Here is a 15,145-nt window from a genome sequence, read left to right as displayed (position 1 = left end):
AGCACAAGCACAGGTCACCGGGGCCGACGGAGTTGGGCGAAGGATGTCTGGACTCTGGCGGGGTTCGGCGGCGTCTGAGGTGCTGGCGAAATAGGGCAGTGGTGATTGGTTCCCGGCGTTCTTTCCCATCGTCGTCCGGCCGGCAACTTCCATGGAGCCGGAGAGAGCCCGGACACTGGACCATTGTGTACTGTGTAGAAAGCGCGACCTGACTAAGCCCTCCCGGTAAGGTATCTTGTGTTGCTGCCCCGCGCTAGTCCAAAACAGGAATCAATGTAAACAACAAAGATGCAGACGAGCACCTTGTTTCCTTCCATTGCAACAACGGCTTTTCTTCAAGACTCCACCGCTGCCGAGACTCAGGAACGCTTGCCCAATTCATCCTCACCCAAAAGACCAAAAAGAAACCCTGCTTCGTTTCGTTTCGGCAAAAACACCCGTCCCTTGCTACTTCCCCAAGTAATACTCGGTACGGAGTAGACCTCACTTACTTTGTCTCACTTTCCGAAACAAGTCAGGCTCGCCTTTTGGCAGGTATCTTACGAATACGCATCATAAGTACCTGATCAAAGTAAAGTACCGTACCTGAGCTTGATATCACTCTCGCGCCCCCCAACACACAACTCTTCAACTCCATGCATCATGCACTTTTCAAGGATCTTTAAATGTAAGGCTCTCAGCGTCTTCTCATCCATCCTCTTCCCCAAGGCTTACCATCGACAGCATCGCCGCATTGCGCGTCAAGTCCTGATGGTAACCTGATTGCAACCTTGTCGCCCACCAGCGTCAGTGTACGGTCTGTCGAAACCCTCGAGACTATTCATAGCGTCAAATTACCGTCCAATGTCGGTCCTGCCTATGCTTTGCGCTGGTCACCTTCGTCAAGACGCATTCTCGCCTGCTTCTCTGACCAGGTTCTGATCTACTCAGCTTCGGGTCCAGGTTATCGTGGCGTCATACGAAACCCCGCAACCCCTAATCTGAAGCCTACCTTTGTTCAGTTTGGCGCTTCCGACACCGAGATCTTCATGTGCTCATCCTACGGCCTCAAGTTCTCCATCTTCGACCTGGCCACTTCGAGAACCACCGAGATCAGCAACCCAAAATTCCACCAAGCTAGTGTAGCTTCTCGTGGCTTTGCACTTCGCCCCGGCTCAGGACATTTGGCCATCCTCACACGCGTCGCCGGTAAAGATATCGCCAGTGTTCACCATCCCAAGACACGACAAGTCCTTCGCTCTTGGCAGCCCGATACTGTCGATGCTCAAGGACTGGCCTGGACCCCGGACGGCCGCTGGCTCCTTATGTGGGAGTCTGCGGCTCAAGGACACAAAATCCTATTTTACACGCCCGACGGCCACCTCTTCAAGACGTGGCCTGGACCCTCACCTTGGGCCATCGAGGAGAAGCATTACGAACTCGGCGCTGGGGTAAAGCACTGTCAAGTCAGCCCGGACGGCGCTCGCATTGCAGTGTGCGACCACACTCGCAGTGTATGCGTTCTGGAAACCAAGTCCGCAGCCGAGTCGATGAGACTCGAACATCCTGCAACCATTACTCCGAGGGATACCGTTCAGGTGGGTGACACAACCTATCTTTGTGCAATAATTTTGGCGTAGACTAACACGAGGATGCCAGATCTGGCAAGAGGAGATCGCCACGACCCAATCAGGTTCACAGCACTCCTTTTCGCGCGCGACCCAGTCCGTATCTGCTCCGGGCCGAGCGAGCAACGGCATTGTCGACACCAAGCTAGCCCGCACTTTTTCCGTCTTTGATGCATCATCCAGTCTTTTAGCTACCACCTTGGAGGACTGCCCAAGCACTGTTTGGGTCTGGGATTTGGCGTCATCTGAACTGCGCGCCGTTCTCATCTTCCACAGTCAAATTTTGGCTTTCTCCTGGCATCCAAAACAGCGCGAAGTGCTCATGGTTACGTGCGAGGGAGACAACTACGCAGGTTTGGTGTTCGTCTGGGACCCCTTGTCCGACGGCCCGAAGACGGTTCACTTCAGAGGGCAGCTACCCGATGCCAAGGTGTTGGGCAAGCCCCAAGCATCGTGGCTCGACTGGACTGGCGATTCTGCCGTTCTCCTGCTGGGAGATAGCAAGCATCATCTCATGGCATCACTTGCGGAAGCTGAGGAGTCCGGAGCTCCATGGCAAGACGCGCAGCGCAATGATTTGACAATGACCACTGGCAAGGATGAGACGCAGATGGAGGCACCTGCACTGGACGATTTCGACGAGGATCTGTCCGGTCTAGACATGTCCGAGGTAGACGACACCTTCTCCTTCAAAAGGACTTGATCGATAGCAGCGCCACCACTTTGGTTCAAGACGGCTGCACCAGAAGCTTCCCCGACCAACCATCCGAAGACAAGCCCCAAACCTGCGGGTGTCACGCAGATCTTATTGGTTTCCCAGCTACCCGCGGCTGCGCGGTGGTGCAGCCGAGCGCGATGATGGATACAGCACCCGCACCGACTTGATGCAGAAAGTTGTGGTCAGTTCCAAGCTCTAAGCATGCTGCTGCCGCAGCCACCTTACGCAAACTACCCTCACGAGGAAGGACTGTCAGTGGTAAGCGTTCGCATCTCTTGCGGACAGCCGCAACATGGCTTCAAGGACAGGGCTTTACACGAAACTGTGCAAAATTCGTCTGCTCGTCGCTCGAACTCTGGTATTTACTGGCGCTCCTCTGGGGAATTTTTCATCATTCTGACAGGTTGACGTGACTTACCGGCACCGCGCTTAGTGGATGTTGTCCTTCGCGGCTTCTCTCAACTGACGCCTATTTGCTTATTTGTATCGACTACCCGCAAGCCCAGACTTTACGATGTGTTGGAGTTGCAGGCTACGTACAGCGGCACAGCATCGAACCAACTTACTGCAGGGGTCTATGATGGAACTTTCTCAGTCCGAGCCTGCTCCCCTCGAGTCTATCACTCGAACTTGCCATTGGCTGTAGATGATCAAGGGCAAAGGCTCAGAATGCATTCGAATTTTGATCAGCACTTTCAGCTGTTCATGGACTATCTGATAAACCGCTGGTCCCTGGTCATTGTTCCCAATGGTGTCCCTAGCTCCCTCTCCGGATCGGGACGAGTTAGTCGAAAAGGGAAGCCTTTCTGGCTATCATCGAGAAAAAATTGGAGCCCTGTTCACTCGTTTCTTTGGTTTCCAAGCAACTTAAGGGAGGAATCCTGTCTACTGCCGGGCTGCAGCTTACATCGCAGCCTCCAATGACCAGGTTCACGGCACATATTTTCGGATGACTCGATAATGATAGCAGCCGTCTTGCTCGACCCAACGACAGCCAAAGAGCTTATGCGCGCGATGGGTGACTGTGCCCAGAACAAGCTTGCATCAAGCCGGACCCCACATGGTGGCTGTCATTTTTACGATGCTACAAGGGAGGAGAACTCAATGGCACGATCTAATAGTAAATGAGCTGCATCACACCTTTTTCGTTGCGACGTTCTTTGGCGCCGCATGTACTGCGGGTATCGGTACCAGATCGTTGCTGACCCCATACCATGTCCGGTCGACCCATTCGGCCGACTCACCAGCGGATGTGTTGGTTGGCACAGACAAGAAACCCCAAAGCGTAGCACATGGGTTCGGGTACCTAGGCCAGGACGACTACTTCCAACGAAGATGGAATGTCTGTCTGCCAAGTACCGGTTCAGACTGGGATAACCCGGGGGCAGCACTAGCAGAAATCTCCCTTTCATCGAACTAAAGACAAGTATTTCTCTTCATTGGCCATGTTGTTCTCCGCGGTTTCTACGAGGAAAAAATGGAGGATGGAGAGAACTAGCCCAATATAAAAGACGAATTCCATTGTTCTCTCCTCACCACCTCAAACCATCACCTCCTTCCTTTGTTTGCCCGAATCGATTCGAGGAAGGCCAAGGCTTTGTGGTTCATCACTGGATCTTGTGTCCCACGAGATCCTGGCAGTGGTTGATTCTTCGTACCGTCACACAGCCACCAGTCAAAGTCAAGACGTTGGCGTCTAACGTTGGACAGAGCCCGTGCCAGGAGTTGGTTTCCGTCGTCCCGCATCAACATGCAACCGTACTTGGCTCGTCCCGGTCAGGAAACCGGAGTCTTTTACATACCCATAGCAAACGTTCGTGACACCGACTACACCGCAAATGAGCCGATACCCTGACAGACGATACAGTTGCCTTTCGACACAAATTGGAGGCAATTCAAGGATTGGCTCCGCGAAGGTTGTGTGGTCGACCATGTTCAAATCTTTGGACCTAGTACGTCTGGCTGGATTAGGGTGTTGGGCCAACACAATTTCTATGGTGCCTGTGGTGGGTGTACCCGATCGGCTGGCGACGTCAAGCCATTCGCTAACACACATTCGAGATCGCCTGAAGGAGGGCGTGTTCCACGGCAGGCGGATCATGTTTGACGATCGCAACATGTCAAACCCCATCATGATAAAGGATGTTGAGGTCACCGAGAACTCAGCATCTACGCGCACGAGATCGCAAAGGCCTGAATACACAGATCCAAACTATCAGCAGACTAGCCCGTATTCGTATGATTCCTATCCTGAAGCATCGTATGTTCAGGTAAGACCATCGGCAAGACAATGTCCCATAAAGAGAAGTTTACTGACGTTCCGTATCCTTTAGTGGGATCAGAATAGTTGTGGTTTTCGTCGAGACTACAGCACTCAACAGCCAGCCATGTTATATGCAGACGACGGTTTTAGTCCGGGCACGTACTCTACTTCCTCTGGCCAAACCGACACCACCTTCCAGACCCCAAATACTGCAGGAAGCAATTCCGAAGCACTCGGTGTAAAGGACTGGAATAGCTACAAGAGCGAATCATGTTCCATCGGCGAAGGAATCACCGGAGGACAACCACAAAAGCCAGTGTCTCGTCCAAAGAAGAGCGGCGACCCGGCAAAAAAGAAGAAATCGACCGAGAAGTCCAAAGCATCGGCAACGCCCAAGTCGAGTAGTAATCAGCCATCAGGCGATTCGTCATCTTCTCATCAATCGCAAGCATCAAAGAAACGCCCGTTGATTGCCGACGGTAGCACACGCCGTACTAAACCGGAGTCCAAGGAGAGAAAACAATGAAAGGAAGGCACTCTGCCAGTGCTTTCAGCCAGCGAACGCTCACCAAACGACTTGTCCCCAGGCGCTTGATGCGTTGTGCCTCTGTTGAGATGGAGTTTTTCTACTTAACTCTTGCATTTGCAAGACATTTATTGTGCTAGCTAGGACCCTCATACTTTCTTTCGGATCATGGTATTTAACGAAGCAGGCATTGTGGATTTTGTCGCCATCCGCTCATCGCCGGATGGCGCTTGGAGACCATTACCAATAATGTAATTGGAAGGAATCGGACAATTTTGACAATTTGGTCGATTTGACTACTCCAACCCTCCCGATTGGACCTACAAGGCAAAGACGGGCGACTTGATGCATGTTGATTAAATCTCGTGATGGCCGAAACGAATCTTGAACGAACGAACAGCGTGTACGGCTCAGACGCAGCCTCGGGCCACATCCAAGGGAGCCAACGCAGTCGTTACATCCTGCATCCTGCGCTAGACATAGCGACTGATGAAGTTTGGGGGCTCTGGTTGGTGGGATACCGAGATTGGTGACCCGAAGTAGCGAGTGAGAAGCACGCGTCCAGATGCGGAACAGGGCTCACTGCCAACAGTCAAATCTCCCGGATCAAATACCTCCCACGAGTATCAACTCAGCCGACACTCGTTCAAGATACACGGAAGAGTAAAGATGGGGTGTTATCGGCTTCTAAATTGCTACAAAGCCCGGGTTGCGGCAGGCAATGCATCCCAAGGCGGCTGAAGTGCGCAATGACATACTCGTACAACCCTCGCCCGTGAACGGACTACAGAACCCCTCGGATTTGAGCCGACGCCAGTCTAGTGGTAGTAACACGGGGCAGAGGTCTTATGCAGCCATCCGCCTTGTCAAGTCCGCATCTATCGGGTACGTTGTAAAAGTGTGGAGGGCCGGCTTGGGAGAGGACTAACGTCTTCTAAGCCGTTAGGCTGATGAAAGCTTTTGTCTCACCTGCACGATCTATAACTACTCCTGATTCATCCTGTGAGGCGATCTCAAAGGGGAGGGCGAAAAAAGAAAGAAAAGAGAGCAAGATCACTGTGGAGGTAAAGCGACAGGCAGTGAAGGGAGCGAAGTGCTATGCATATGCCGCCCGACTCTACGTACATACGCCTGTAATATGCGGTCGCAGTCACGGAGCTGTGGACGCTTGAATCCGGTGACAACGTCCGCCTCCCCGACGACAAGTCCTCGGCCCCTCGGGTAACAAAAGGGATACATTTGGGAAAGCAATAGGAGAATGACGAACTGCCAGAATCTGATTCATCGAGACTTACGATCCGTCACCTCCTTCTCCTCACCTTGGCACACCAGCGAATGCCATACCGACCAAGGCCGTGCCGCAGCTGCCCACTTTCCACAAACCCGCATTTGATTCACGGCAGCTCCCGGAAAGAAGAGGTGGTGGTAGGGGATGCAGAACAGAGCCACCAGTGGCCCAGACAGATGATCTCTTTGGACCAAGCAAGCAAACATGCACTTGCTTTTCTGCGCTACGGACCACCTGTTCATCTCGACAATAATGTAAGAAGGGGATCCCAGCACACCGTCTATGGCCTTTTGTTGGCGTATGAAAACCTGGTCCCGGTAATGGTGTAGCTGATTCGATGAGATGTGATAAGCCTCGTAGGATCTGGCCTCACTTTCCCTCCACCCCGGTTTCTCTCTTGTCTCTTGGATGGTCTTGGAAAACAGCCACGTCGCCAATACCCGCCGCGCGCTTGCGCATGGCTACATGCTGCGTGTTCCTCCATACCGCTACATCGGTACGGATACAAGCCTAGCCGGTGCTTCTGGCCCGAGGCTAGGCAAGAGAAAGAAAAGCCTAGAGTGACGACATTGACTTCACCACACCAACACATCAAACTTGGGAGAGGGTTCATGCAACTACCTATGTATGTCTGCCACCTCGTTGGTCTCGGCTCCGGCCACGAACCCAGCCTGATCCTGGTAATGCTTTAGCAAACATCCAGAGCATATCCACGTTCCATTTGGTCCAGGAGACTGGGGAAATCCATGACCACACATACTGGCAGTGGCCCAGATCCAGGCGCGCGAATCCAGAGAAGCAGGACCATATACGTCAAACGTACACTTGGAAACGTGTTCCTCAATTCCAAATCCCCATTCACTCCCGCCAAATTTCTGTCCGCCTGCTTCCCTCCACCGTTCATCCACCCGTTTGGGGACGAAGTATAGAGTCGATAAGTCCCCGGTCTCATGCCGATGAAATCGATGGCACGGCACGGGTTGGAGGGGGACGGGCGAGCGTTACGCGGTTACTTACCTGCAAATACGCTGGCGTAAAAGCCTACATCTACTGTACGGTAAGACGGATTACATTTCTCCTTCTGCCTGCCTCCTGCTTCCTGTCTATCTAAGGTATCTTATGTAAGGGTACCTACTCTGTACGAAAACAGTGGCGTTTATGGTGGCCCGTTCCCAAAAGGAGAGCAATAATTAGCGAAATATTGTTGGGATATCTAGAAAACGAAGACGAGGAATTCGACGTGCGAAGGAGTCCGCTGTGGCCAGAGGCCATTCGACATAAGCTAGCCACCAGGAGAGAATTCGGGTTTCGGCCGAAGCATGGTGCTTTTAACGAAACGCCACACCTTTCTTGATTCTTGGTTCTGGACCCCTTTTCTGATTCTAGACCCCTCGAGACATAGAGAAGCCGTGAAACGTGACGTGATGTCTGTCCCTCCTCACCAGCCTCTCTCTCCTCCTGCACGTAAACCACCACCACCACCACCACCACCACCATCGCCACCCTCTTTCTCGAAGGGGAAAAAGGAACACCAGCCAGCTCGTTGGAGGAGGCCCCAGGCCGGATGAGAATTATCAAATCACCTAGAACCCTTCCACGCCGGATGAGAAAGGACGGCGACCGACAGTAGCATACTTTCTTTTCCAAAACCGTGGATATGCGAGATCCGAGTTGACGGGATACGTTTATGATCCCTAGCTCCCCCCCTGCCCTCTCCGGCAAGCGACATCTTCCATCCAGTATTCCGTAGTTCTGACACATCGCAACGAATAGGAAATCAGTAATCCCTAGGTGATGGGGGGACAGAAACACGAGGATCGGCCCATGGGCTTCGCCGGCATGTATTCTTGCTCTTTTGTAACAGTTACTTTTGAAAAACCTCTCCTTCTCTACTGCCTCAGGCTTCCTGCAGGAAAGTGTACCCGGCAGCAGGTCGCGTCTGTCTAATGCCATCTTCCCACCCCCAATGCTACCATCCTCCCAACGCCGCATTTACCTCCAGTGTTCCTCCTCTTACTACGTATAACTCTGCTACTTCTCCTCGTCACGGACCCACGGATGGGGTGAACGACGAAAAGTCACCATAAACACTTCATCACATATCACCCTCCAAAGTCCATCTTCAACGCGATGCTCGGCTGACCCGTCGCCCCGCTCGCGGCCTGTTCCGTAGGCCCCTGCTGCCGTCCCCACCGGATGACCTCCTCCAAGAAGGCCTTTTGCCCGTCGCTCATGCTCGCTACGACGGTGCGGAACGCGTTCTGGTCAATGGCCGCCAGCTCTAGCAGCCGTGCCGACGTGTCCCTGTAGCAGTCTTCGCCCTCCGAGGAGGCACGCGCGAGGCAGGTCGGCAGGACGAGCGCCATGGCGACGGGGACGCGGTCCCGGGGTACCACGCCGACGTACTGGCTCAGCGAGTGCGCAATCATGGAGCGGGCGTTCTCCGGGTCCTCTGGCGTCGTGTTGGTCACAAATGCGACGAGGCGCGGGAGGAGGTAGCGCGCAATGGTGTGGTCTGCCGGAGTAGGGTTGCCCTGCAGAAGCAGCGACCTGATACAGTTGGCAGCGATCTTGGCCGTCTAATGTTTCATCCGAATGTTAGTCACATATCTCGATGCATTAAAGGGGTCTTCAGATAACTACATACCATGCGATCCGTCAGGCAGTCGACCACCTCATCAAGGTATCTTGCCACAAGAGCATCGTTCGCCGCCAGGTGGTTCGTGCCGCCCGTAAATAGGATGGTGCTCGCGAGTAGACAATTCTTGACACAAGTGAGGGATGTTGGCACCTCTCGCTTCTGCGCGTTAAGGTAAATCGAAAGGAATCGGCGTAGGCAACCCTGCAGCTGTACATCCGTGGGTGACGGGCCGCTGCCGTCCTCGCCGCTGCTCGCCCTGCGGGATTTTGTCATACTCGCGACGAAGCGCTTGAGGGTGGGTAGCGACTGCGGAACGATGACCTCCTGACATCCGGGAGTCGCAAGGATGGTAGCCAGGATGTGAATGATACAGGCGTGAAGGTCGGTCTTGATGATGGAGGGGAAGACTTCGGCAGCATCAACGAGCGCATTTAGGGATGAGCGGATGAGAAGCACGGCTTCCTCAGTCATCTGGTGACGGCCGGGCTGGTTTGCCTCTGTGAGGTTGGGGAGCAGGCCAGCTAGGACCAGGACGATGATGCGTGTGAGCTCGAAAAGCTGATCAATGTCGTCTGACAGATCACCGTCATCGCCAGAGTCCTTCTTGCGTGCCGAGGGGTGGGAAACGCAGAGTGCCCTTGCAATCTCTACAATGACGCCTTGCACGTCGAGTCCTTCTGTCAACACCAGTCTATCAAGCAAATCCATAGTCTCCGAGAAGATTGCCTCTCTGTAAATCGCATGACCAGATACACTCGGGTGGAGAATCTTCTTGAGGGCCTGCAGAATGGCCAGGTTCTGCTCTTGGGTGGCCAACGAGTCACTTTGACCAGGGCGCGTAGCTAGAGCCTCGAATGCGATTCCGAACAGGACGAAAAAGAACGCGACCGGCTCGTCGCGGTAGTTGATGTCAGGTCCCTTGGTGTGACCGTTCGTGCTCAGCCCCTCAGACTCCTTTCCATCGAGAGCATCAAACACAAACTCGCTGTCTTGTTCGATCAAGCTCGCAATAGCGTCGACAAGTTTAAGCCAGGACTCTTGATAGAACTTGAGCAGAGTCTCTCTGTTCAGAGCTGCGTAAATAGTATCGAGACTGCCAGACAATGAAGGGGGTCCAAGTGTCATTGAAATGTCAGGCTCGAAGCGCAACCGGGCAAACTCCCGAAGCGACTCCAGCCACAGCGGCGTCAATGTTCCAATGTGAGGCTTCAGCACATCGAGCAGGTACTTCTGCTCCGAGCTGGCCACCTGTAGCTCTGCCCAGGCCGAGAAGACGGACATCTTGACCATTACTTGCGCATTGGAGCTGAGGCCCTTCAGCTCGCCAATGCCAGCATTCTCGTTCTCCTTGGAGAAATTCTCCAGAGCAGAAACCAGAGTCTTGAGGATGCGACCCATTCTATCAACATCCGTAACGATGCCCGTGGCGATGAAGCCGGCACAGACGTTGACAGCCTCAGAAGCGAGCTCAGGAGACGAGTCCGCGGCGAAGGCAGGTGTGAGCGCGGAACTGATTTGGGCCTGGTACTGCTCGAGAAGCATGGCCTCATCAAAGTCAGGGTCAGGCGTCCTTCCAAACATCTTGAGGACTGCTCCGATGATCTTGAGACCCCATACGCGTAGCTCCAGGACGCTAGACGTGGACGCAGAGAAGGCCATGCGGACGACATCACCAATCCTATTCTGGAGCGCTACCTGCGCAGCGGACTCGCCGTTCGTCATCACGTCCTTCGCAATGAGGACAAACATATCGTTGATGCAGCTGATGGCAAACGTCGTAACTTGCCATCGGAGAGGCTCGACTTCAGCACCGGCCTTGTTATCTTGATCATCTTTCGCGGTACCTGCAAAGCCAGCCACTTCTTCGTCTTGTAGATCCGGCAATCCGCCCGTCTTCTTGGGCCCGACGTCGGACTCTTCCTTGGCCTTGGCCCTAGTCATCTTGAGCACTGTCTGGAATCTTTGAAGCCAGAGGCCGGTATCAGTCAGACAAGTCTGTCGCATCCAATTCCTCAGGATGTTTCTGATACCATCATGTGTTGGCGCGGTATCAAGCACCAGCCACAGGTGATCTTCAAAGCCCTTCTCAGCAGCGTTGATCACGTCATTGGGGTTTCTCTTCATGATGTTGTATAAGCCATCGACGGCGACGTCGCGCAAGATCGGGTACTCCGATCTGAGATACCTCTGAAGTAACTTGACGTAGTCCTCAAAATGCATGTAGCCTGGCGCGTAGAGTGACAGGTGCTCAAAACAGCTCAGCGTGGCACGCTGCACCAGCAAGTCATCCTCCTCTTGAAGTTGGTTGACCAGGTTAAGGATAAGCTCTCTCGATTTGGTCGAGTCTTGCAGATCTGGACCCAGAACATTGATGAGAGAGTCTACGCATCGTGTGATGGCGGCAGGGGTGGAGAGTTCCATTTCGAGGTTCATCGTAATGGCAGACGAGATTTCCGGGTGGTGCGTATCAGAGACGTAGAGTTGCGCCAGCATTCCGAGCGTGCTAGGCACATATCCGGCAAAGCTTAGTCCAGCCGCATCTGATGCCAGTGCGAGCGCCTCCAGGGCCCAGAAATGGACGGTGGGATGAGGATCATTGCAGAGAGACATGAGAATACCGAGAATAGTTTTCAAGTGGTAGCCCGCCGCCATGCCACCGACCTTGGTTTGAATGGATCCGAGTGCCATGGCGCAGCCAGCTCGAGCGCTGGGCTCTCGGTTACTGACGATGGTGTCGACAAGGTACTTAATTTCGTGGTTGGTGAAGGCGTTACCGCAGGCATTGCAAAGCCTAGCAACCGCAGCATACCCAACGCTCCGGACATATTGGTCCCCATCAATAACGAAATCCCGCAGCATATCCTGTAGGAGCCTCTCCACGGCCAAATTGGTGACATTTCCAGGCGAAGATTGAGTCTCCTTCACCGCCACGCGCAACGTCGACAAGATGGCAACTGAGACATTGACATTCATAGCCGCCTTCCTTCCCGGGTCTCTCAGAAGGGGACCAGCCGACATGAAGGTTCTGACCTGCTCAAGCACACTCTCTTGTACCTTAGGGGGCGTGAGGGGGAACACGAACGCGAACAGCTGGATAGCCATATTGATGACCTCCGTAGCTGGTGGGTCTGGATTCGTCGCCTCCGAGGCAGTGTCGCCGACGTACAAAAGAGATGCGTCATGTTCTAAAGTGCCGCAAACTGGCGACAACAATAATCTGTCAATGGCCTCCTCTGGGGTATCCTGTTCCAAGGGCGTTCCCTCTATCGAGTTGTCCTGCTGGCCAGGCAGGCTCTTGATTTTGAATCCGGAAATGAGACCTGTAATCCCGAACCCAGAGTTGTCGCCGACATCCCAAACAGTCTCGAACGTGGCCGCGGCATTGGCAATTGATGCACTGAGGGAGTTGACCGAGTAGTTTTCGGGGTCCGCAAACAGCGATATCGCGATTGTGAGGAGGTTGGATTGCAAAAGGGCCTCACTGCCACCAGCCGGGCTAAGGTTGACCAGCTTGATGTAGCATTGCAGAACCCGACGCTGCACCATCATATCGAGATCGTGAAGCTGCAATGCCGGCGTCAGCCTCTGCGCCACATCGTCGGTAGTCTTTCTCGCAGGCAGCGTTCGCAAGAATGCGGACGTGTTTTGGAGCATCGTTGCTATGCGTTTGGAGACATCGACTGTCAACAAGCGGTTGTTGAATTGCAGAAACGAGAGAATAGACCCCAGGGCACACTCTCTGACGTGGGTTAGGAAAGAAGCTTCTAAGAAACTCCGGTGCGCAGTGTTGTCTTTTGACAATGGCTTCGGAAGCGCATTCTTCCACAGAAGGAGCAACTGAGAAAGGTGAATCTTGACAAAATTCGGTCCGAGCGACATCAAACCACCGATGAGAATCCAGGCGACCTGGATTTGAGTACTCGAGACCCTCAACTCAGACTGACCGCTCGACTTCAGCAAGTTGGTGGCCATGGTCAGAACACGGCTGTTGATGTCAACGGAACCATGCAGAGGTCGCGCGGGGCTGGCACTTAGTGTTGCCGCCAAACCGTGGGCGAATCCTACGCATCGTCGAGGAGAGTTGCGGCCACTCGTCAATAGAGCTAGTTCTCTACTCAAACTGTTCATGCAAACCGACAAGCAGGGCAGGAGTTGCTGCGGGCAAGCCAGAACAAAAGCCTTCATACACGCCGAGGCATGCACCTGGACTGAATAGCTGGGGTGCTGGAGAACCTGCAAGAGGCCATCGCGGCAAGACTCGGCAAAGTTGTTGGCAGCGGATCCCAAGTTATTGATCAGCGCTGCCACAGCGCCGAGGGCGGCGATGAGAGTATGCTTCGACGGCTCGGGCCGCTCCGTCAGGGCTTGGGGATAGTTCTTCAGAATGTCATTGATAATCGACTTTGCCGCCGCAGTCTGCCCAGATTCGCCCAAGATCTTCTTTCCAATGATGTCCTGGAGGATTGTATCAACGATGCGCCTCGAGATGAGAAGACGGTAACGGTTGTTGAGAATATTAGGCGCTCCCAAAATATCAATCGTCAAGCTTTCGAGGATCCTGAGGTAGTTCGCCTCCACAGTCTTCTCGCCAAGTTTTCTAAGCACCTTGCCGTAACAGACGCCGATCGCGGCTCTCGCCCTGTTGGACGTCGGCATCTTGGCATACTGCGTGGATAGTATCTTGCCAATCTCCGCCAGAGACAGCGCAAGATCCTGCGTCCTCTTTCCACCAGGGGCAGGGCTTCCAGGCCGCGACGTCGGCAGGTCGTCCTCGTCCGCAACAATGCTGGCTGCTGTACCTGTGCGCTTGAGGGGCTTTTTGGAAAACCTCTTGGACGCCTTTGATGTCATGGGAGCGCCTTCCGCCACTCCAGCCTCTGAGTACCCGCGGACCATGGCCTCGGCCAGCGCTTCCGCGGCTGCGTGCCTCACTTGCGATGACGATGAATCAACGACCTTCCAGATGGCAGCCTGCAGTTTCTCAAAGTCGCTAGAGTTCTCAAAGTACGGTGTGTGCCGAACCAGGGCTCTCAGGCAGCGGCACGCCGAAACGATGACGAGTGAGCCCTTGTCGCTAGTGCCGTAGCTGCGCGACTGCTTGAAGATATCCCTGGCGACGTTCTCGTCCACGCTTCCCTCCACCATTTTCACAATCTTGGCCAGGGACACAAAGACCGCAGCACGGAGGCCAGCATTGCTGGATGACGACTTGAGCAGCTTGATGAGCGTAGCGCAGGCCAACTGGTGAAGGCCTATGGCACTGTCACCGGCGGATACATAGACGTCTCCCAGGCACGCGACAGCAGCGTGCTTCGTGCGCGGGCCGGCGTCAGCCTTGGACTTGGCGCCTGAGATGATGCCAATTAGATCATTGATAGTCTCAAAGAGGAGCTTCCTGTCGCCATGGCCAAAGATGTGGGCGAGGCACTTTCCCAGGTTGTTTCTGACGACTCGGCTCGGCTGCGGCGAGGGAAGGTTGATGATCTGGAAGATCTCCTTCTTGAGGTAGAACTGCTGGGCGGTGCAGTCGTCGGCGGGGAGGCTGAGGACGTGCTTGGAGAGTGTCGAGACAAAGGTCAGGAGGAAAAGCTCCTGTTGTTCGGCGGGGAGGGACTGCAGCTTCGAAACGTCGAGCTCGGGGGTCGATGTCGCTGACGAGTCTGCCGCGGTAGCTGTCGTTGCGGCTGGGGGCGGTTGTGGTTGTGGTGGTCCCGATGCAGCTGTCGATGGCCTGGGCGAGGCAGCTGCTTGCGCGTGGTCCCCGTTGGAGCCATTGGGGGCTCCTGTCGACGACATTGGGGACGACGGGGAGGTTGTGTGTGAAGTTACGCCGTCGAGCGCACACACTTGGGGGGGGGTTCTGGTGTTTTGTTCAATGGATGCTGTTGTTCCCTTTTCGTCGGATGTGTTGTCGAAGGGTGGGTTATTGGGGACAGGTTGAGGGACAGGACAGGCATGCGGTCAGGTACAGGATGGTTCAAGGTGAGCCCCATGGAATTAGGGGCGGCTACCCCCCGGCGGGTCTGTCCCAAGCTCTCCATCAGGGGGGAACGAGAGCCATGACATATCACTTTGAGGCACCAGCTGTGGCTCAGCCGTACC

The 15,145-nt window shown here is 54.3% G+C and overlaps 4 protein-coding genes across 4 annotated transcripts; 3 read left to right on the top strand and 1 right to left on the bottom strand.

Moving 5' to 3' along the window:
- Positions 1–642: 642 nt before the first annotated feature.
- Positions 643–2,310, top strand: CABS01_00264 (WD40 domain-containing protein; the record flags this gene model as incomplete). Its single annotated transcript, XM_060533646.1, has 3 exons — positions 643–667; positions 724–1,577; positions 1,639–2,310. 3 exons carry the CDS (start codon positions 643–645, stop codon positions 2,308–2,310), a joined length of 1,551 nt encoding a protein of 516 aa, XP_060406160.1.
- Positions 2,311–4,319: 2,009 nt separating this feature from the next.
- Positions 4,320–5,114, top strand: CABS01_00263 (uncharacterized protein; the record flags this gene model as incomplete). Its single annotated transcript, XM_060533645.1, has 2 exons — positions 4,320–4,595; positions 4,659–5,114. The coding sequence occupies 2 exons, from the start codon at positions 4,320–4,322 to the stop codon at positions 5,112–5,114; spliced, it is 732 nt and encodes a 243-aa protein (XP_060406159.1).
- An 848-nt stretch (positions 5,115–5,962) lies between these two features.
- On the top strand, positions 5,963–6,286 carry CABS01_00262 (uncharacterized protein; the record flags this gene model as incomplete). Its single annotated transcript, XM_060533644.1, has 2 exons — positions 5,963–5,999; positions 6,054–6,286. 2 exons carry the CDS (start codon positions 5,963–5,965, stop codon positions 6,284–6,286), a joined length of 270 nt encoding a protein of 89 aa, XP_060406158.1.
- A 2,218-nt stretch (positions 6,287–8,504) lies between these two features.
- CABS01_00261 (uncharacterized protein) lies at positions 8,505–14,839 on the bottom strand (the record flags this gene model as incomplete). Its single annotated transcript, XM_060533643.1, has 2 exons — positions 8,505–8,981; positions 9,050–14,839. 2 exons carry the CDS (start codon positions 14,837–14,839, stop codon positions 8,505–8,507), a joined length of 6,267 nt encoding a protein of 2,088 aa, XP_060406157.1.
- Positions 14,840–15,145: the final 306 nt, after the last annotated feature.

The sequence above is a fragment of the Colletotrichum abscissum genome, assembly GCF_030869225.1.
Source record: "Colletotrichum abscissum strain IMI 504890 chromosome Unknown Scaffold_1.1, whole genome shotgun sequence".
Lineage (NCBI taxonomy): Eukaryota > Fungi > Ascomycota > Sordariomycetes > Glomerellales > Glomerellaceae > Colletotrichum > Colletotrichum abscissum.
This window is presented reverse-complemented; position numbering and strand designations above follow the sequence as displayed.